At 43.6% G+C, this 22,692-nt stretch overlaps 1 protein-coding gene across 3 annotated transcripts; it reads right to left on the bottom strand.

The window, feature by feature from the left end:
- Positions 1-12,076: 12,076 nt before the first annotated feature.
- LOC121567597 (cyclin-L1) lies at positions 12,077-21,824 on the bottom strand. 3 transcript variants are annotated; one of them, XM_041877769.2, is made up of 11 exons: positions 21,509-21,824; positions 21,015-21,089; positions 20,543-20,655; positions 17,946-18,069; positions 17,577-17,641; positions 15,285-15,384; positions 14,992-15,096; positions 14,717-14,858; positions 14,299-14,410; positions 14,069-14,155; positions 12,077-13,079 (listed from the first exon to the last, which is right to left on the bottom strand). In XM_041877769.2, exons 1-11 carry the CDS (start codon positions 21,746-21,748, stop codon positions 12,626-12,628), a joined length of 1,617 nt encoding a protein of 538 aa, XP_041733703.1. In that variant the 5' UTR covers positions 21,749-21,824; the 3' UTR covers positions 12,077-12,625. The 3 variants fall into 3 exon arrangements, with proteins under 3 accessions (XP_041733703.1, XP_041733704.1, XP_041733705.1); XM_041877770.2 differs by having other exon boundaries at positions 17,946-18,066; positions 21,509-21,823; XM_041877771.1 differs by lacking the exons at positions 20,543-20,655; positions 21,015-21,089; positions 21,509-21,824 and adding an exon at positions 20,044-20,082 and having other exon boundaries at positions 17,946-18,066.
- Between the last annotated feature and the right edge of the window lie 868 nt (positions 21,825-22,692).

Raw genomic sequence — 22,692 nt, forward strand, 5'->3', positions numbered from 1 at the left:
GTCATCATGTTTAGTGTTCTCCCTGGTTAGTCTGTCATCATGTTTAGTGTTCTCCATGGTTAGTCTATCATCATGTTTAGTGTTCTCCATGGTTAGTCTATCATCATGTTTAGTGTTCTCCATGGTTAGTCTGTCATCATGTTTAGTGTTCTCCCTGGTTAGTGTATATGTTTAGTGTTCTCCATGGTTAGTCTGTCATCATGTTTAGTGTTCTCCATGATTAGTCTGTCATCATGTTTAGTGTTCTCCCTGGTTAGTCTGTCATCATGTTTAGTGTTCTCCATGGTTAGTCTGTCATCATGTTTAGTGTTAGTCTGTCATCATGTTTAGTGTTCTCCCTGGTTAGTCTGTCATCATGTTTAGTGTTCTCCATGGTTAGTCTGTCATCATGTTTAGTGTTCTCCATGGTTAGTCTGTCATCATGTTTAGTGTTCTCCATGGTTAGTCTGTCATCATGTTTAGTGTTCTCCATGGTTAGTCTGTCATCATGTTTAGTGTTAGTCTGTCATCATGTTTAGTGTTCTCCATGGTTAGTCTGTCATCATGTTTAGTGTTAGTCTGTCATCATGTTTAGTGTTCTCCATGGTTAGTCTGTCATCATGTTTAGTGTTAGTCTGTCATCATGTTTAGTGTTCTCCCTGGTTAGTCTGTCATCATGTTTAGTGTTCTCCATGGTTAGTCTGTCATCATGTTTAGTGTTCTCCATGGTTAGTCTGTCATCATGTTTAGTGTTAGTCTGTCATCATGTTTAGTGTTCTCCCTGGTTAGTCTGTCATCATGTTTAGTGTTCTCCATGGTTAGTCTGTCATCATGTTTAGTGTTCTCCATGGTTAGTCTGTCATCATGTTTAGTGTTCTCCATGGTTAGTCTGTCATCATGTTTAGTGTTCTCCATGGTTAGTCTGTCATCACATCATGTTTAGTGTTCTCCATGGTTAGTCTGTCATCATGTTTAGTGTTCTCCCTGGTTAGTCTGTCATCATGTTTAGTGTTCTCCATGGTTAGTCTGTCATCATGTTTAGTGTTCTCCATGGTTAGTCTGTCATCATGTTTAGTGTTCTCCATGGTTAGTCTGTCATCACATCATGTTTAGTGTTCTCCATGGTTAGTCTGTCATCATGTTTAGTGTTCTCCTTGGTTAGTCTGTCATCATGTTTAGTGTTCTCCCTGGTTAGTCTGTCATCATGTTTAGTGTTCTCCCTGGTTAGTCTGTCATCATGTTTAGTGTTCTCCATGGTTAGTCTGTCATCATGTTTAGTGTTCTCCATGGTTAGTCTGTCATCATGTTTAGTGTTCTCCATGGTTAGTCTGTCATCATGTTTAGTGTTCTCCATGGTTAGTCTGTCATCATGTTTAGTGTTAGTCTGTCATCATGTTTAGTGTTCTCCATGGTTAGTCTGTCATCATGTTTAGTGTTCTCCATGGTTAGTCTGTCATCATGTTTAGTGTTCTCCCTGGTTAGTCTGTCATCATGTTTAGTGTTCTCCATGGTTAGTCTGTCATCATGTTTAGTGTTCTCCATGGTTTGTCATCATGTTTAGTGTTCTCCATGGTTAGTCTGTCATCATGTTTAGTGTTCTCCATGGTTAGTCTGTCATCATGTTTAGTGTTCTCCATGGTTAGTCTGTCATCATGTTTAGTGTACTTTTATATACAGTGGGGGAAAAAAGTATTTAGTCAGCCACCAATTGTGCAAGTTCTCCCACTTAAAAAGATGAGAGAGGCCTGTAATTTTCATCATAGGTACACGTCAACTATGACAGACAAAATGAGAAAATAAAATCCAGAAAAACACATTGTAGGATTTTTCATGAATTTATTTGCAAATTATGGTAGAAAATAAGTATTTGGTCAATAACAAAAGTTTCTCAATACTTTGTTATATACCCTTTGTTGGCAATGACACAGGTCAAACGTTTTCTGTAAGTCTTCACAAGGTTTTCACACACTGTTGCTGGTATTTTGGCCCATTCCTCCATGCAGATCTCCTCTAGAGCAGTGATGTTTTGGGGCTGTCGCTGGGCAACACGGACCTTCAACTCCCTCCAAATATTTTATATGGGGTTGAGATCTGGAGACTGGCTAGGCCACTCCAGGACCTTGAAATGCTTCTTACGAAGCCACTCCTTCGTTGCCCGGGCGGTGTGTTTGGGATCATTGTCATGCTGAAAGACCCAGCCACGTTTCATCTTCAATGCCCTTGCTGATGGAAGGAGGTTTTCACTCAAAATCTCACGATACATGGCCCCATTCATTCTTTCCTTTACACGGATCAGTCGTCCTGGTCCCTTTGCAGAAAAACAGCCCCAAAGCATGATGTTTCCACCCCCATGCTTCACAGTAGGTTTGGTGTTCTTTGGATGCAACTCAGCATTCTTTGTCCTCCAAACACGATGAGTTGAGTTTTTACCAAATAGTTCTATTTTGGTTTCATCTGACCATATGACATTCTCCCAATCCTCTTCTGGATCATCCAAATGCACTCTAGCAAACTTCAGACGGGCCTGGACATGTACTGGCTTAAGCAGGGGGACACGTCTATAAGCACTGCAGGATTTGAGTCCCTGGCGGCGTAGTGTGTTACTGATGGTAGGCTTTGTTACTTTGGTCCCAGCTCTCTGCAGGTCATTCACTAGGTCCCACCTTGTGGTTCTGGGATTTTTGCTCACCGTTCTTGTGATCATTTTGACCCCACGGGGTGAGATCTTGTGTGGAGCCCCCAGATCGAGGGAGATTATCAGTGGTCTTGTATGTCTTCCATTTCCTAATAATTGCTCCCACAGTTGATTTCTTCAAACCAAGCTGCTTACCTATTGCAGATTCAGTCTTCCCAGCCTGGTGCAGGTCTACAATTTTGTTTCTGGTGTCCTTTGACAGCTCTTTGGTCTTGGCCATAGTGGAGTTTGGAGTGTGACTGTTTGAGGTTGTGGACAGGTGTCTTTTATACTGATAACAAGTTCAAACAGATGCCATTAATACAGGTAACGAGTGGAGGACAGAGGAGCCTCTTAAAGAATAAGTTATAGGTCTGTGAGAGCCAGAAATCTTGCTTGTTTGAAGGTGACCAAATACTTATTTTCCACCATAATTTGCAAATAAATTCATAAAAAATCCTACAATGTGATTTTCTGGATTATTTTTTCTCAATTTGTCTGTCATAGTTGACGTGTACCTATGATGAAAATTACAGGCCTCTCTCATCTTTTTAAGTGGGAGAACTTGCACAACTGGTGGCTGACTAAATACATTTTTTCCCCACTGTACTTATTTTAATATTTGATTGTATTACTTTTTATCCTGCTGATTTTGTTGTGTAAAGTGACTTTGGGTGTCGTGAAAAGAACATACTTTTTTATATATATTATTAGAAGCTGCATGTACAGTCGTGGTCAAAGGTTTTGAGAATGACACAAGTATTGGTCTTAACGAAGTTTGCTGCTTCAGTGTTTTTAGATATTTTTGTCAGATGTTACTATGGTATACTGAAGTATAATTACAAGCATTCCATAAGTGTCAAAGGCTTTTATTGACAATTACATTAAGTTTATGCAAAGAGTCAATATTTGCAGTGTTGACCCTTCTTTTTCAAGACCTCTGCAATCCGCCCTGGCATGCTGTCAATTAACTTCTGGGCACATCCTGACTGATGGCAGCCCATTCTTGCATAATCAATGCTTGGAGTTTGTCAGAATTTGTGGGTTTTTGTTTGCCCACCCGCCTCTTGAGGATCGACCACAAATTCTCAATGGGATTAAGGTCTGGGGAGTTTCCTGGCCATGGACCCAAAATGTCGATGTTTTGTTCCCCGAGCCACTTAGTTATCACTTTTGCCTTATGGCAAGGTGCTCCATCATGCTGGAAAAGGCATTGTTCGTCACCAAACTGTTCTTGGATGGTTGGGAGAAGTTGCTCTCGGAGGATGTGTTGGTACCATTCTTTAATCATGGCTGTGTTCTTAGGCAACATTGTGAGTGAGCCCAATCCCTTGGCTGAGAAGCAACCCCACACATAAATGGTCTCAGGATGCTTTACTGTTGGCATGACACAGGACTGATGGTAGCGCTCACCTTGTCTTCTCCGGACAATCTTTTTTCCGGATGCCCCAAACAATCGGAAAGGGGATTCATCAGAGAAAAAAAAAAAACTTTTGACCACTACTGTACTCTCTCTCTCTCTCTCTCTCTCTCTCTCTCTCTCTCTATCTATCTATCTCTCTCTCTGTCTCTCTCACTCTGTCTCGCTCTCACTTTCTCTCTCTCTGTCTCTCTCTCTCTCTCTCTCTGTCTCTCTCTCTCTCTCTCTCTCTCTCTATGTCTCTCTCTCACTCTGTTCTCTCTCACTCTTTCTCTCTCTCTGTCTCTCGCTCACTCTTTCTCTCTCTGTCTCTCTCTCTGTCTCTCTCTCCGTCTCACTCTGTCTCTCTCTCTGTCTCTCTCTCACTCTTTCTCTCTCTATGTCTCTCACTCTCTCTCTCTGTCTCGCTCTCACTCTGTCTCTCTCTCACTCTTTCTCTCTCTGTCTCTCTCTCACTCTTTCTCTCTCTCTCTCTCTCTCTCTCTCTCTCTCTCTCTCTCTCTCTCTCTCTCTCTCTCTCTCTCTCTCTCTCTCTATGTCTCTCTCTCTCTCTCTCTCTCTATGTCTCTCTCGCTCTCTCTATGTCTCTCTCTCTCTCTCTGTCTCACTCTCTCGCTCTCTATCACGCTCTCACTCTGCCTCTCTCTCACTCTGTCTCTCTCTCTCTCTCTCTCTCTCTCTCTCTCTCTCTCTCTCTCTCTCTCTCTCTCTCTCTCTCTCTCTCTCTCTCTCTCTCTCTCTCTCTCTCTCTCTCTATGTCTCTCTCTCGCTCTCTCTATGTCTCTCTCTCTCTCTCTGTCTCACTCTCTCGCTCTCTATCACGCTCTCACTCTGCCTCTCTCTCACTCTGTCTCTCTCTCACTCTTTCTCTCTCTCTCTCTCTCTCTCTATGTCTCTCTCTCTCTCTCTCTCTCTCTCTCTCTCTCTCTCTCTCTCTCTCTCTCTCTCTCTCTCTCTCTCTCTCTCTCTCTCTCTCTCTCTCTCTCTCTCTCTCTCTGTTATTTACTGTAGGATCCTGTGAGTTGTTACATGTTCTAAATACCTCCCAATTAATTCTAATGGGCCTCTCTAACTATGTTTATAGCTGCCCAATGCAGTGTCTCAGTGGTGGGTGTTTGGTGTGTGTTTAGCATGCATTTGAAGTCATACATGTGTTTTTGTGTATGCATGTGTGTGAAAGTGTGCAGGCACACATCTACTTCTTATTAAACATAGCTAACACCACAGGGCTTTCCAGTGGGTGGTGCGGTCTGCTCAACGCATCACCGGGGGCACACTGCCTGCCCTCCAGGACACCTATAGCACCCGATGTCACAGGAAGGCCAAAAAGATCATCAAGGACAACAACCACCCGATCCACGGCCTGTTCACCCCACTAACATCCAGAAGGAGAGGTCAGTACAGGTGCATCAAAGTTGGGACAGAGAGACTGAAAAACAGCTTCTATCTCAAGGCCATCAGACTATTAAATAGCCATCACCTGGGGTACTCAACCCTGCACCTTAGAGGCTGCTGACGTATATACAAAGATATGGAATCACTGGCCACTTTAATAATGGAACACTAGTCACTTTAATAATGTTTATATACTGCTTTACTCATCTCATATGTACAGTTGAAGTCGGAAGTTTACATACACTTAGGTTGACAAACTTCTTCTTGTTAACAAACTATAGTTTTGGCAAGTTGGTTAGGACATCTACTTTGTGCATGACACAAGTCATTTTTCCAACAATTGTTTACAGACAGATTATTTCACTTATAATTCACTGTATCACAATTCCAGTGGGTCGGAAGTTTACATATACTAAGTTGACTGTGCCTTTAAACAGCTTGGAAAATTCCAGAAAATGATGTCATGGCTTTAGAAGATTCTGATAGGCTAATTGACATCATTTGAGTCAATTGGAGGTGTACCTGTGGATGTATATCAAGGCCTACCTTCAAATGCAGTGCCTCTTTGCTTGACATCATATGAAAATCAAAAGAAGTCAGCCAAGACCTCAGAAAAAACATTGTAGACCTCCACAAGTCTGGTTCATACTTGGGAGCAATTTCCAAACGCCTGAAGGTACCACGTTCATCTGTACAAATAATAGTACGCAAGTATAAACACCATGGGACCACGCAGCCGTCATACCGCTCAGGAAGGAGACGTGTTATGTCTCCTAGAGATTAACGTACTTTGGTGCGAAGAGTGCAAATCAATCCCAGAACAACAGCAAAGGACCGTGTGAAGATGCTGGAGGAAACCAGTACAAAAGCATCTACAGTGGGGAAAAAAAGTATTTAGTCAGCCACCAATTGTGCAAGTTCTCCCACTTAAAAAGATGAGAGAGGCCTGTAATTTTCATCATAGGTACACGTCAACTATGACAGACAAAATGAGAAAAATAAATCCAGAAAATCACATTGTAGGATTTTTTATGAATTTATTTGCAAATGATGGTGGAAAATAAGTATTTGGTCAATAACAAAAGTTTCTCAATACTTTGTTATATACCCTTTGTTGGCAATGACACAGGTCAAACGTTTTCTGTAAGTCTTCACAAGGTTTTCACACACTGTTGCTGGTATTTTGGCCCATTCCTCCATGCAGATCTCCTCTAGAGCAGTGATGTTTTGGGGCTGTCGCTGGGCAACACGGACTTTCAACTCCCTCCAAAGATTTTCTATGGGGTTGAGATCTGGAGACTGGCTAGGCCACTCCAGGACCTTGAAATGCTTCTTCACGAAGCCACTCCTTCGTTGCCCGGGCGGTGTGTTTGGGATCATTGTCATGCTGAAAGACCCAGCCACGTTTCATCTTCAATGCCCTTGCTGATGGAAGGAGGTTTTCACTCAAAATCTCACGATACATGGCCCCATTCATTCTTTCCTTTACACGGATCAGTCGTCCTGGTCCCTTTGCAGAAAAACAGCCCCAAAGCATGATGTTTCCACCCCCATGCTTCACAGTAGGTATGGTGTTATTTGGATGCAACACAGCATTCTTTGTCCTCCAAACACGACGAGTTGAGTTTTTACCAAAAAGTTCTATTTTGGTTTCATCTGACCATATGACATTCTCCCAATCCTCTTCTGGATCATCCAAATGCACTCTAGCAAACTTCAGACGGGCCTGGACATGTACTGGCTTAAGCAGGGGGACACGTCTGGCACTGCAGGATTTGAGTCCCTGGCGGCGTAGTGTGTTACTGATGGTAGGCTTTGTTACTTTGGTCCCAGCTCTCTGCAGGTCATTCACTAGGTCCCCCTGTGTGGTTCTGGGATTTTTGCTCACCGTTCTTGTGATAATTTTGACCCCACGGGGTGAGACCTCGCGTGGAGCCCCAGATCGAGGGAGATTATCAGTGGTCTTGTATGTCTTCCATTTCCTAATAATTGCTCCCACAGTTGATTTCTTCAAACCAAGCTGCTTACCTATTGCAGATTCAGTCTTCCCAGCCTGGTGCAGGTCTACAATTTTGTTTCTGGTGTCCTTTGACAGCTCTTTGGTCTTGGCCATAGTGGAGTTTGGAGTGTGACTGTTTGAGGTTGTGGACAGGTGTCTTTTATACTGATAACAAGTTCAAACAGGTGCCATTAATACAGGTAACGAGTGGAGGACAGAGGAGCCTCTTAAAGAAGAAGTTACAGGTCTGTGAGAGCCAGAAATCTTGCTTGTTTGTAGGTGACCAAATACTTATTTTCCACCATCATTTGCAAATAAATTCATTAAAAATCCTACAATGTGATTTTCTGGAATTTTTTTCTCAATTTGTCTGTCATAGTTGACGTGTACCTATGATGAAAATTACAGGCCTCTCTCATCTTTTTAAGTGGGAGAACTTGCACAATTGGTGGCTGACTAAATACTTTTTTCCCCCACTGTATATCCACAGTAAAAATAAGTCCAATATCGACATAACCTGAAAGGCTGCTCAGCAAGGAAGAAGACACTGCTCCAAAACAGCCATAAAAAAGCCAGACTACGGTTTGCAACTGCACATGGGGACAAAGATCATACTTTTTGGAGAAATGTCCTCTGGTCTGATGAAACAAAAATAGAACTGTTTGGCCATAATGACCATCGTTATGGAGGAAAAAGGGGTTGGCTTGCAAGCCAAAGAACACCATCCCAACCGTGAAGGACAGGGGTGGCAGCATCATGCTGTGGGGGTGCTTTGCTGCAGGAGGGACTGGTGCACTTCACAAAATAGATGGCATCATGAGGAAGGAAAATTATGTGGATATATTGAAGCAACATCTCAAAGCTTGGTCGCAAATGGGTCTTCCAAATGGACAATGACCCCAAGCATACTTCCAAAGTTGTGGCAAAATGGCTTAAGCACAACAAAGTCAAGGTATTGGAGTGGCCATCACAAAGCCCTGACCTCAATCCTATAGAAAATGTGTGGGCAGAACTGAAAAAGCGTGTGTGAGCAAGGAGGCCTACAAACCTGACTCAGTTACACCAGCTCTGTCAGGAGGAATGGGCCAGAATTCACCCAATTTATTGTGGGAAGCTTGTGAAAGGCTACCCAAAACGTTTGACCCAAGTTAAACAATTTAAAGGCAATGCTACCATATACTAATTGAGTGTATGTAAACTTCTGACCCACTGGGAATGTGATGAAAGAAATAAAAGCTTAAATAAATCATTCTCTCTACTATTATTCTGACATTTCACATTCTGAAAATAAAGTGGTGATCCTAACTGACCTAAAACAGGGAATTTTTACTAGGATAAAATGTCAGGAATTGTGAAAAACTGAGTTTAAATGTATTTGGCTAAGGTGTATGTAAACCTCCGACTTCAACTGTACTGTATTCTATTCTACTGTATTTTAGTCTCCGATGCCATTCCGACATTGATACTAATATTTATATATTTCTTATTTCCATTCTTTTACTTTTAGATTTTTTGTGTATTGCTGTGAATTGTTAGATACTACTGCAATGTTGGAACTAGGAACACAAGCATTTCGCTACACCCGCAATAACATCTGCTAAACATGTGTATGTGACCAATAAAGTGTGATTTGATTTGATCTGCTCCCTCGCTGTGGGGTTCTATGCTCCTATCATAGCGCTGGAATGTGGCAGTCATTCTAAGCTTGCTCATGACAGTGAAATAGCTCATGAAGAAAGTCTTTAGTCCGTAGCTGTGTGATTTCACAACGTGTTGCAGAGTTAGGGTCTCTCTCACATACTGTAATATACTGCCAGAGGCATACAGCACATTACCTTTAGTACCCTTCCGGGGGAAATTAATTCCAGATATACATTGGGAATGTAGTTACAGGTCAATTTCCTGGATTTATAGAAGACGTGTGTTTTCTTTCCTTAAACACTCACACACACTGGCTGTTAACATTTTTGCGCAGACAAACTCATAAAAACAATCCATTGTGTAGCATTATGTACCGTACAGCAGTACCCATAAGATTACACTGGTGTCCCACTGTCTCCTCATTAATACACATGAATCATAACTGATGTGTCAAATGTGTTAACTAAGCCTGTATGTTCGGTACAATCTGAGTTACTGAGCCTTTTCTCTGTTTCCATCTATAGGCTGCTGTGGTATGAGCCAAAACACTCTCTCTCTCTCTCCCTCTTTCCCTCTCTCTCCCTCTCTCTCCCTCTCTCTCTCTCTCTCTCTCTCTCCCTCTCTCTCCCTCTCTCTCCCTCTCTCTCTCTCTCCCTCTTTCCCTCTCTGTGTAGTCAGGTTCAGCCAGGGACATTAGTTGTCGTTTTCCTTGAAGCCCCCGTTATTAGCTAAATAGTGATAATTTTGTGCAAAACCCCCCCAATTTGCCAGAATTGCCCTATGTTCAGTCCGTCCGTGGTAATCCAGAGCCTCTCGGTGTAGTGTAGTTGACCTCTCACCTTTACAGATCGCACTGGTACAGACCAGACCAGACCCAGTGTGGATGTACAGTAGACTGACTGTATATATGAACAGAGACTGTTACCTAATCATTTGGCTGCATGTGCACCAGTTTCCTGTTGCACAATCTGTAACTGGAGCTGTCAATATGTGTGTGTGTGTGTGTGTGGGTGTGTGTGGGTGTGAATGTATGCACTTTGACCTCTGGTGTGATAGCAGATGAAATCATATACAGTGTGCCATGTAATGGAGTATATGAGAGGTGATAGTGGAGGAAAGTCCATTTAAAAACTGTTGTTATAATGGGAGAAGAGAGGATAAAGAGAAATAATAGAGGGAATGAGGGTGAAAAAGAGAGAGAATGGGACCAAATCCTACTACCCTGGCCTGCTACCCTGGCCTGCTACCCTGGCCTGCTACCCTGGCCTGCTACCCTGGCCTGCTACCCTGGCCTGCTACCCTGGCCTGCTACCCTGGCCTGCTACCCTGGCCTGCTGTGACCACAACATCCTCACTTCAGGAGCAACAGAATATTAAGCTAGCCCTGCCCTCTTGTGGTGATCAGTCACTTTAACTCTACCCACATGCACATACGTAAAAATGTATGCACACATGACTGTAAGTCGTTTTGGATAAAAGCGTCTGCTAAATGGCATTATTATTATTATTATTATTACATGCTCATCAGAACACTATTGACATAAGCTACATTATACAATCCGTAATTCGTAACATGATGGAAATATATAGGCCAACCATTGTTTAACAGGAAGTTCATGTTACCTACCAGTATCACTTCCCTATACACTCTGCAGTGTAATAAGGCATACTAGGGTGTAATCTGCAGGTTTGGAATTACACATGACTCTGGGGTATCACACTGGACTCTAATAAATCAATTAAATGATAAGTATTTATCCCAGAGGAGCAATTACTTACAATGCTATGGGTAAAAAAAAAAAAGAAGAGGACTGAGCACGCCCCCATTCTCATTGACGGGGCTGTAGTGGAGCAGGTTGAGAGCTTCAAGTTCCTTGGTGTCCACATCACCAACAAACTATCATGGTCCAAACACACCAAGACAGTCGTGAAGAGGGCACGACAAAGCCTATTCCCCCTCAGGGAGACTGAAAAGATTTGGCTTGGGTCCTCAGATCCTCAAAAGTTATACAGCTGCACCATCGAGAGCATCCTGACTGGTTGCATCACTGCCTGGTATGGCAACTGCTCGGCCTCCGACCACAAGGCACTACAGAGGGTAGTGCGTACGGCCCAGTACATCACTGGGGCCAAGCTTCCTGCCATCCAGGACCTTTATACCAGGCGGTGTCTGAGGAAGGCCCTAAAAATTGTCAAACACTCCAGCCACCCTTGTCATAGACTGTTCTCTCTGCTACCGCACGGCAAGCGGTACCGGAGCGCCAAGTCTTTGTCCAAAAGGCTTCTAACAGCTTCTACCCCAAGCCACAAAACTCCTGAACAACTAATCATGGCTACCCGGACTATTTGCTTTTTACGATGCTGCTACTCTGTTTATTATCTATGCAGTCACTAACTCTACCTACATGTACATATTACCTCAATTACTTGGACTAGCCAGTGCCCCCGCACATTGACTCTGTACCGCTACCCCCTGTATATAGCCTCGCTACTTTTATTTTACTGCTGCTCTTTAATTATGTTATTTTTAACGTAACACATATTTTTGTTAAAACTGCATTGTTGGTTAAGGGCTTGTAATAAAGCATTTCGCTGTATTCGGCACATGTGGCAAATGAAATGTGATTTTAATGCTTCACGATTAGGAGCCTGATAATGTGATGGACAGCTTTTCACTCTTGGATCATGACGACAACACCTAACTGCCAGTAGATGTGTAGGCCTGTTAAGACTGTTGAAGGGATAGAGTTGTCAACATGACAGGTGTTTAACACGCCCCATTTTGGCTGGGTTCACACAGGCAGCCCAATTCAGATTTTTCCCTAACTAATTTGTATTTTTAAGAGCTGATCCGATTGGTCAAATGACCATTAGTGAAAGAATATCAGAATTGTGCTGCCTGTGTGAAGGCGACTGCAGCTTTTCATGACCTGTAGTATGGTGTAACAAAACAGACGTCAATCAATTGTCAGTCTCTCTCTTTTTTTTTTTTTTTTTATTGTGTAAAAATCAGACATGAACACATGCAGACTAAAAACCAGTGTAACAAATTCACCACGATCCTAAAAGGTTCTGAAATCAAGAGTCTGCATCCAGATGTAAAAAAACATGGCCTATTTCTAGAGAAGCCCAGTAGTCCTTTGCATCTGTACAGAACACGGCTTTAGCGAACGCACATTTGTCCAAAGAAATTATCAAACAAATTGAAGCCGGTAGTCACCTTCAGTCCACTGTGCAAAAACTATTGGGATGTCTTTCCTGAATGATTATTTTATTGTTCAATACACATTCATTCCTTCTTCCACTGAAGAGTCGCTTTTATAAATCAAAGCATTGTCAATAAATCAGCAGTTACCCATCTTTACACTGTAAATATGTTCTCTCCAAGTCCATCATTTTACATTTAAACTAAAAAAGGTTTGAATGGGAGGATTGGGGTGGGAAACCAGACCAAAAAGAAAATAGACAGAACTGCATTAAGGAGTGGACGTTACTCCTCTTGACCCCTGACCCTGGTTCAGCGGCGGTGGCGCCCATGCCCCGAGTGTCCACCGCTGCTGCTATGGCGTTTGCCCTTGTGGGTGCGCTCCCGCTCGTATGACCTGGACCGCTCCCTCCTGTCTCCACGGTGATGTCCTCCCCCAGGCCCACCTCTCTCGTGCTTGTGCTTCTTGACCGAGGAGAGGTCAGACGCGCTGCGGTCTCTGTCCCGCTCCCTCCCTCTCTCCCGTTCCCTCTCCCCTTTGCTGGCAGAGCGCGACCTGGACCTCTTCCTCTTGTGAGCCCCTCCTCCGCTGCTGCTATGACGACTCGATGGCTTGGGGTCGATGTTGCCATGGTGGCTGGGCTTTGGCTTGAGATGTGGGAGGAGGGGGGAGGGCGGATGGCGTCGGGGTGAGGGGCTGCGGCTGTGAGAGCGACTGCGGGAACGAGAACTGTAGGTCCCAGAACGACTGCGCCGGCTGTTGTAACTGCAGAGACAGTAAAGAAAATAGTTAAGACAGTGGTCTCCAGATGCATATTCCTACATGAGTGTGACACTGGCTGTAAAATACTGGCCGTAAACTACTGTAGTAAACTGGCCGTAAAGTACTGTGGTAAACTGGCCGTAAAGTACTGTGGTAAACTGGCCGTAAACTACTGTGGTAAACTGGCCGTAAAGTACTGTGGTAAACTGGCCGTAAACTACTGTAGTAAACTGGCCGTAAACCACTGTAGTAAACTGGCCGTAAACCACTGTAGTAAACTGGCCGTAAACCACTGTGGTAAACTGGCCGCAAACCACTGTGGTAAACTGGCCGTAAACCACTGTGGTAAACTGGCCGTAAACCACTGTGGTAAACTGGCCGTAAACCACTGTGGTAAACTGGCCGTAAACCACTGTGGTAAACTGGCCGTAAACCACTGTGGTAAACTGGCCGTAAACCACTGTGGTAAACTGGCCGTAAACTACTGTGGTAAACTGGCCGTAAACCACTGTGGTAAACTGGCCGTAAACCACTGTGGTAAACTGGCCGTAAACCACTGTGGTAAACTGGCCGTAAACCACTGTGGTAAACTGGCCGTAAACCACTGTGGTAAACTGGCCGTAAACCACTGTGGTAAACTGGCCGTAAACTACTGTGGTAAACTGGCCGTAAACTACTGTGGTAAACTGGCCGTAAACTACTGTGGTAAACTGGCCGTAAACTACTGTGGTAAACTGGCCGTAAAGTACTGTGGTAAACTGGGCGTAAAGTACTGTGGTAAACTGGCCGTAAACTACTGTGGTAAACTGGCCGTAAAGTACTGTGGTAAACTGGCCGTAAACTACTGTAGTAAACTGGCCGTAAACCACTGTAGTAAACTGGCCGTAAAGTACTGTAGTAACTGGCTGTAAAGTACTGTAGTAAACTGGCTGTACTTTACAGCCAGTTTACTAAGTAAAGCACACATAATTAATGAAGGAGTGAAGTCTTACTGTCTGCGTGGGGAGCGTGATCGCGAGCGAGTTCTGGAACGAGATCCACTCCCACTGTTCCTTCCAATCTTCACCTCCTTCCTCAGCCTGAGAGAGACAGAGACAGAGAGCGAGCGAGCAAGAAAAGATGCCATTTCCATTAGAGGTGTCTGCTTAAAATGGAAGAAAAAAAAACTACTTTTTGAACAAGAAAGAAATGGGTCTTGTTATGTCTAAGAGTACTTCCTTACCCGTTGTGTGGGCTCTTGGAACCCTGGGCTCTGCTGTCTGGTTCTTTCTTTACAGGTTTCAGGGCCTGGAGGTTTGGAGATTTATCCTCCACCTTCACTACATTGGGGGAACCTGGGGAACAGACACATAACTTGTCATTAGACCGTTTGGTCCCTGTTTAGAAATGTAATAGTGTATTATTGTGTTAATAAAAAAATTTAAAAGCGAGAAGGTCGTTAAACAGGTTGAACCACGGACCCAACACAACCACCAAGTTGAACTATGGACCCTCTAACCACCAAGTTGAACTATGGACCCTCCAACCACCAAGTACTTTATCTCTGATGACTTGATTTGAGCAGGGCACTTGATTAAATAAACAGCTTCGGTAAGGTAACCTCAGGGTTTAAATGAACAGCTATGGTAAGGTAAACTCACAGGGTTTGGATCCGGGAGAGAAGCCCCCCAGGTTGGACAGAGCTGGGGTCCCATCAGGGTTTAGCCCTTTAGCCTTCAGCTTGGCCTCCTGCAGAGACATCTTCCTCTTCTCTACCTCCTTCTCCAGGTGGTCATAGTCGGGCTGGCACACAGAAACAGAGCGAGTGTTAGGAGGGTGATTTGGGGTGGTGGGGGGGTTAAGAAGGTAAGGTGTACTGTGTCACACCGCAGGAGGATATATGGAGGAACAAGGTTAGGGGTGATATGTACAGTACCTTCTTCCTGGTGTAGAGTTTGAGGGTGGTGATGCAGATATCCTTGATCTCCTCTTCCGTGGCACCAAACAGCAGGTACCAGTGAGGTCTGGATGGAAGAGGCATCTACAGACACAGCAACATGCAGCACTTAGTTGATGATGCTACAAATGGGGCCATTCAACAGGATGGGTAGGGCACACTGGTTAAGAGACCAATCCTATTACAGGAGAGCAAAAATTGGAAGACTAGAGATGGGGAGAGATGGGAACAGGGAGGTGGGAGATGAGAAGACAGATCCAATATGGTCATACCTGCAGAGCTCTGGCAGCCAGGTAGATGCAGGCGCAGGCGATGGTTTCAGCTTGGAACCTCACAAACACGTTGGTCCTCAGGCTGTCATTCATGTAGTTCCTACAAGACACAAGCAACATACAGAAACATAGCACCATCTCCCCACAGCCTCATGTCCCTCCCCAACATCACACAAACACTGGTCTGGGCAAACACCTCTGTCTGGTCCCCAACAGCTATACGGTGTGCAGGCTTGTTCCAGCTTGACCATGTTACTTCAACCATCTGTTAGTGCTGGGGTGAAACAAAAGCCTGCACACTGCAGCTCTACGGGACCAGAGTTGGTGCCCGCTCCAGTAAAGACAGTTATGCATCTGAAATAGTAATAGGCAAACGGTATGGAGACTCTAGTTTTAGTTTAGCTTTGTCTCTCTCTCTCTCTCGGGTGCATCCATGTTGGTGTTGAGCTGGACATGCAGCGTCACAGATGAAAGCTTGTACACAGGACAGGACGGTGATCCAAGTCTGTACAGAATGGCCTAGAGCCCACAGGTCCTTACCGTAACAGACAATATGGCTCCCAAAAGAAAAGTACACAAGTCCTATTCAGAGGTGGACATGCGTCCTACTATTCAGACGACATGCCTTTATTAAGTGCGCATGCAAACAGAAGGTGAATGCAGACCGAGGTGGAGGTGACCAGAGATATATAGCAGCCCTTTACTAGAATGCAACCAGAGGCCATATGGGTAATGACTTATCCCTTGGCCGAGAGGAGATGGAAGTTTCCCTTAACCGCAGATCAGATTGGACAGGTCAGGCTAGAGCTGTGGGAAGGCATGCTGTACTCTACAGTTAAGATAGAAAAGCTGTTATTTTGAGTCGGTAGGTAAACCCTCAACTTGAACTCCCCATCAAAAGGCCTACACAAAGCTGCCATGTGTAGAACAGTGACATGACGGTTGATGGAAGCCAACAGGGTTCAAGCTGTTTAAAAGTGTGCTTCTAATTGCGGCTAGTCGTCTGAGATTCAGTGACCCTGATAGGTTATAGCTCAGGCAAGACATGACAACATCTGACAGACAATGGACATTTCTGACTGATGGTTTAAGTGTCTAGCAAGCAGTCAGACAGACTGAAACAGAAAGATGAGGGGGGTGACAGAACAGAAGACTGTTGGTGCAACCCCTACACAGATCCCCCCCCAGCCCTGGCCACCCAGAACGTGCACCCTTCAGGATCCAATGGAAGCTGGGGCTGATATGCAAAACCTAGCTTTAGTGTTGGAACAAAAAAAAAAACTTACTCTGAAGACATTGAAATCTAAACCGGGCTTCTCTGAATAGCCTGAACATATTTCCCCATTCTGAGCCAGTCCTGGAGCGTGACCCTTGTGTATGTGGGCCGTCATATGATTTCAGAACAATTAGACAACATTCAGATAGCCTCAAATGAAAACCAGCACACAGGGGTCCCCCCAGAACCAGCTTCCCTAGACTTGCAGAGGGTTTGAACTTTGGACTATTGATAAGACTACTGCTAAAAGTGGCCGGTGGATATTGATGGGTGGCGAGACAGGTCCTTGGAGACAAAGCCTGAGCAGGTTCAGCCTGTAAGACATGTCTGCAGACCACATCAGTTGGAGAAAAATCAAATAGACAGTTCAACAGTACACTTTAACTACTGCATCAAAAAGGCATACCCAGAAAACGGTTAAGTCAACAACAAAAAAACTTCAGGCTATGTTTACTTTGAATCTAAAGCAAGTAACAAAAAAAAACAAAAAATGCAATTGTAGTTATCTATAGAGCTATCCATTAGGTTAAAAAAAAATAACAATTTAACCTTGGAAGCACAACCCAAAAAAAATACAAATCCTTTTGGACACCCCCAAGAGAAAACAAGACGATGTTGGCAGTTGGGAAAGGCCCGCCCCCTTCAGTGAATCTCGGCAGAGAGCTCTCACTGGATTGGCTGTCTCCGAGAAGGGCAGCCAGCCAATGGGGGGCGCTTCCTGGGGTCATGTGGTTGGAGGAGCAGAGTTCAGAGGTTCTTTATGAGACTTACCAGCATGGACTACCCTTTAATCAAAGAGTAGAGAGAAAGGACAAAGTTAAACTGAGTTCCTTGGTCACCAGAATCAGACTATAAATAGCCATGTAAGGACAAGAGGAAAACAAAACAGCTCTCAATAAGACACTAATGAATCCATCAGAGAAAAGAGGTTACAGAGGGGTGGAGGCAGACTGTAATACAGCAGGTGTTTGTGACGTAGGGCACTGGGTTAGTTAGGGAAGAGGCCATGAACTTACCAGGCAGTCTGGACCAGAGTCTGGTTCTTCTCACATTCCAGGACTTGCAGGTACATGACGATGATCTGGAAGAAGACCAGTTGACATTATGCAATAACCAACGCGGTTCCACAATCCCTAGGTGTGGGAGAATGAAAAGCAACAGCCTGTACTGAGAAGAGAACGTTCTAGAACAACATAACTACAGCTGTGTCATGTGAGTCAGACAATCTATCACACACTTAATTGAACAGTAGTGTTAGTGTAGTGTGATAGGTAGACCTAATGCTAGTTGAGAGATGAATGTAGCTGTGACTGTTGAGCCAGAATACCACCGGTTGGATCTACAGTTGCGATGTATGTGTTGTGAGAGATGTAACAGGGCCTCACCTTGTGCGGATGCTTGACGTGCACGCAGAAGCCCAGCTCCTTCAGGATTCGCCGCTCAGCTTTGATCACTTGGTTTTTGGTATTAATGTAGTTCTGATCAAGAATCAATGAACTTGCACTCCTGCTTTATAAAAGAATGAAAATAACCAAAAATATTTCCTCCCTCAAAAACAGACTAAAAGAAAGCGCCCTTCTGCTTTCTTTGACTGGTTCTCTTTCCCCCTTTGACCAACTTAAAGCAACAGGCCCAAATGGTTTGTGTTTTAAGGGGGTTTAGTTGACTCCTGTGATTTCAGTGGAAGCTTTTGAGTCACACGGTCCCATGTCTGCCCCAAGTCACCATGCATCACAGCTTTGACAGAAATATCAACAGAAACCTAAACATCACCAAACAACCTGGCAAAAACATGGACTACCCATTCAGTTCTTCACCTTATATTGTTGTATTAGGAAAAATAGATTCTCAACTTAGGTGTCAGCTATCTGATTACAAATACTGTGTAAAAGAAAATAACCAATTTACTGACTTCAGTCACATAGTCACCCAATTAGGAAGCATCAAACAAAACACACTTCTCACCATGTTATGGAAAGAAAATACTTAAGGCATGGCATACACTACGATTACCTACAAAACATGCACATAAAAACACTGGTTGTAAGAAAATGGACCCACAAGACTGGAAATTTGAGGGGTGGCCAAAAATGCTTCCATTTACAGATCAAAACCTCCGTTTTTTAAAGAGAACAAATATACTCAACTTTGGACATCATTGTCTAGACTCATACACGTACTGGGTGTAAATATACTCAACTTTGGACATCACTGTCACTGGCAGGAGGCTTAGTGGTTAACAGCGTTGTGACAGTAACCAAAAGATCGCTGGTTCTAATCCCCGAGCCGACTAGGTGAAACATCTGTCGATGTGCCCTTGAGCAAGGCACTTAACCCTAATTGCTCCTGTAAGTCGCTCTGGATAAGAGCGTCTGCTAAATTACTAAAATGTAAAATTACATTTTAATGTATACTTTATTTAACCAGGAAAGTCACATTGAGATTGACATCTGCTTTTCATCTGAACCCTGATTCCATAAACCTCTACACTAAGAAGCATGTGAAGGACCCCATTATCTCTCTTAACCCAGATAGAAACCTGGAACTAATGCAGCTCAGATCTCATCCCATTCAGTCCTGACAGATCTCAGTCAACACGCAGAACCTGCCCACAGGAGATTAAGGACCCCACAGCAGAAGTCATGCAAGTGTGGTAGCATTCCCATCTGGTCCTCTGATATGACATGGTAGTAACATGACTCTGTAGCTAATACTTCCGGATGCCAGATCTCAGTCAGAACTAAATACATTTTCTAACTAAACATTTACTGGACCGCAAACATGACCAAAGTTTCAATTAAAACGTGCATTTCATGGCACAAAAACAAGTTCGGATTTACTTATTTCCTGACTTCAGTGGGATGACAAAAACATGTGACATGGAAAATGCGTGCAGCTTCAGTTCATATTTCTAAGCTTTTACACAAGCTGAAATCAGTCAGATGGAATAGGTACATCTACTTCAAACGGACTTAAATGTAGCATCCCATGGTCAATTTCAAGAGAAAAACGGTTTCCCCCCCAACAAAATCTCTAAAAAGCAAGCGTCTGAAGAGCTCTGCTTATGTCCATCAATTACAGGTGATGATCTACAGTAAAAACGAACAACTCCACCAACCCAGCTCTTAAACATATTGAACCTCCTCAATATTAAATCTAGATAGTGAACATATGCATATCAACAACTCAGCAAATATTCTAAGAGGAAAGAAAAAGGTGATATTTCTGTGAAAGCCATGAATGCAATTTAGTGAATGAGGGAGGTTGCTCTGTAGTACATTCAGTATGTAGTGTTTGAGCTACGTTACCAGAGGGTCCGCAAACACCCAAAGCTTAGACTGAGACAAAGGAGTCCCCAAGGCTCCCAGCCTAGGACCTGCGGCCAACCTGTCCGCAGTGACTCACACCACGGGCGTCTCCCAGGGGGGGGGGGGGTGACACCTCGCTCATGGTTGTCATGCCGACTGCTTCATCTCTACGTACCATTCCACATCACCCAGGCTTTGGTAAATGTAGCTGGTCGCTGTTAGTTGGTTGCAAGGGAAAAGAGAACCCAAGTTAATACCACAGCCTTAGAATTGGAACTGAACAGATTATTCTGGTCAAAGAAAGACACTCGTCTAGCACAGTGTGTCTTGTCTTCTGGTGCCAAGTTGGTTTTTTCTTGGCAAGCAACACTTTAGGTTAGATGTGTTAATGTATCACCTTTCACTGATCTACTTGTCTATGTAGGAAGCTGTGAATATATTGCTGTAACTACCATTGATCAGAGATGAGGAAACTGAAACGTTTTAGAGTATGGTTTAGAGTACATGGATCAACAGGTCACTTTTTCACATTAATACATCAGATCAACATCATGCAAGATACTTAAAACATAGTTACTAATTAATGTAATGCAAGATGAATACATGTGCCTTTCTCACAAATGGTTGACATACAATTAACAGAAATGAAGGATAGTTTCTATATGGATGCTTACCTTTTGCCTCTATGACTCTGTTTTAAATGGTGAAAAACATTGATGACGTCTCTGAATCGTCTTGGTGCTTCCTCGATCTTGGAAGCCAAGTTGACACAGGCCATAGCAACAATCTGGGGACACAAGAATACCATAAAGTTTACAGTATGTAGCTAGATGTGGTTAGCTATCAAAACACTAACATTACTCTGAGGCCTTGCAATGATAAGTTCATCTAAAGTGGTTAGCTAAATCAAATCAAGTTTTAGTTAGCTGTAATCCGTTTGGAATGGTTTCAGCTTCAAAACGGGCCTGGTTACGTGACAAACAAGCTACGCTAACTTACAGTAAATGACAATATGGCCGCCAATGTAAACGTTCTCTCTACGCACACCACCAGTGAGTCAAAGATCGTTCCATCTGTGAGTGAATGCCGTAGCTAAACTAACTAATGTTGTGTTGTTAATCAGCCGAGAGAAACAAATTGGCTTACCTCAAAACTGTGTTTGACAAATGATTTAGAGTAGAAAAAACGATGAAAAAGAACTTGACCCGTAGCCATTGCCACCTGTAATGTAAAGAACAAAATACATTAGACGGAAGTAACGTTACTTTCAATTCAGCAATAGACATCCGCCATTTTGTTCTTGTCATCCCACGGCCACCGATGTTATCGCGCAGCACACGTATACATCAACTACTTCATTAAATAAGTAACATTAGTAGAACACAGATAATTGCGCTAAATAACACATATCTGATTCCATAAATTCACCCGTCACCGACCAAGTTAGCCTACTAGATTACGCTAATAAACAAATTAGCTAGCTGTGAGTTAGGCCTTGGCTTGGGTATTTCCCTTCCTTGGCCTTATTTTGACGGGTTATATAAACAAATAATCGAGTTGTAAAACAATGCCAACTATAGTTCCTAGCTATGTTTTTCAGAAGTTGACGGTACTGGATTTTTTGTTGTTGTTGTGATTACCTGTGGCAAGCGTAGAAGAATACCAGCCGATTGAATTAGCTCGCAACCCAAGATACGGAGGTCGGTCTCAGTGTGCAGGTCGAGGCCATCGAGCATAGACGGGGTTGGCTGAAGCCTTTCCTCCGGTATGAGAGAGTTGCTGATAGTGAGGTAAACTTCAGAGTAAACTCTGTCGCCGATAAGGATCCCATCATTGTTCGTGCACGGGTTGGGAACAGCGGAGAGGGGACCAGCGGCCATCTTCGCCACAAATGCAAGCAGTGAACGACACAACAACGCAGCCTAGCCAGTTTCAACCGCCGAGAAAAGGAAGACCATCAAATCGATGACGTCAGAACACTGTCGAACTACGTACAGTGTACGTACGCGGAACTTTGTGACAAGAAATAAATAGTTCCAAGAAATTATACATTTGGCTGGAGTGCCTTACGGCTTTTTTTTTTTACACGATAGGCTATAATATTAGTCATAATTTTGCATACACTTTGATCTATAATCCCATCGGAATGGATGATGGAACGGACAATTAGCAAGCAAGTCACTTTTGGTAACTGTCTGGAATTTCCCTATGACGATGATTCTGGGAATTATTTTTTTATACAGCGTTTGAACATATCCATCCGCCCGTTATACACCGCAACAATGAATACTGAACAAAAATATAAAGGCAACATGCAACAATTGCAAAGATTTTACAGTTACAGTTCATATAAGGAAATCCGTAAATTGAAATGAATTCATTAGGCCCTAATCTATAGATTTCACATGAATGGGAATACAAACATGCATCTTTTGGTCACAGATACCTTAAAAAAAAGGTAGGGGTGTGAATCAGAAAAACAGTCAGTATCTGGTGTGACCACCATTTGCCTCATGCAGCGCGACAAAATTTCCTTTGCATAGAATTGATCAGGCTGTTGATTGTGGAATGTCGTTCCACTCCTCTTCAATAGCTGTGCGAAGTTGCTGGATGTTGGTGGGAAATGGAACACGCTGTCGTACACGTCGATCCAGAGCATCCCAAACATGCTCAGCGGGTGTCATGTGTGGTGAGTGGAAGAACTGGGACATGGAAGAACTGGGACATTTTCAGCTTCCAGGAATTGTGTACAGATCCTTGCAACATGGGGCCGTGCAATATCATGCTGAAACATGAGGTGATGACGGCAGATGAATAGCATGAC

Source organism: Coregonus clupeaformis, chromosome 6 (assembly GCF_020615455.1).
Source record: "Coregonus clupeaformis isolate EN_2021a chromosome 6, ASM2061545v1, whole genome shotgun sequence".
Taxonomy (NCBI): Eukaryota; Metazoa; Chordata; class Actinopteri; order Salmoniformes; family Salmonidae; genus Coregonus; species Coregonus clupeaformis.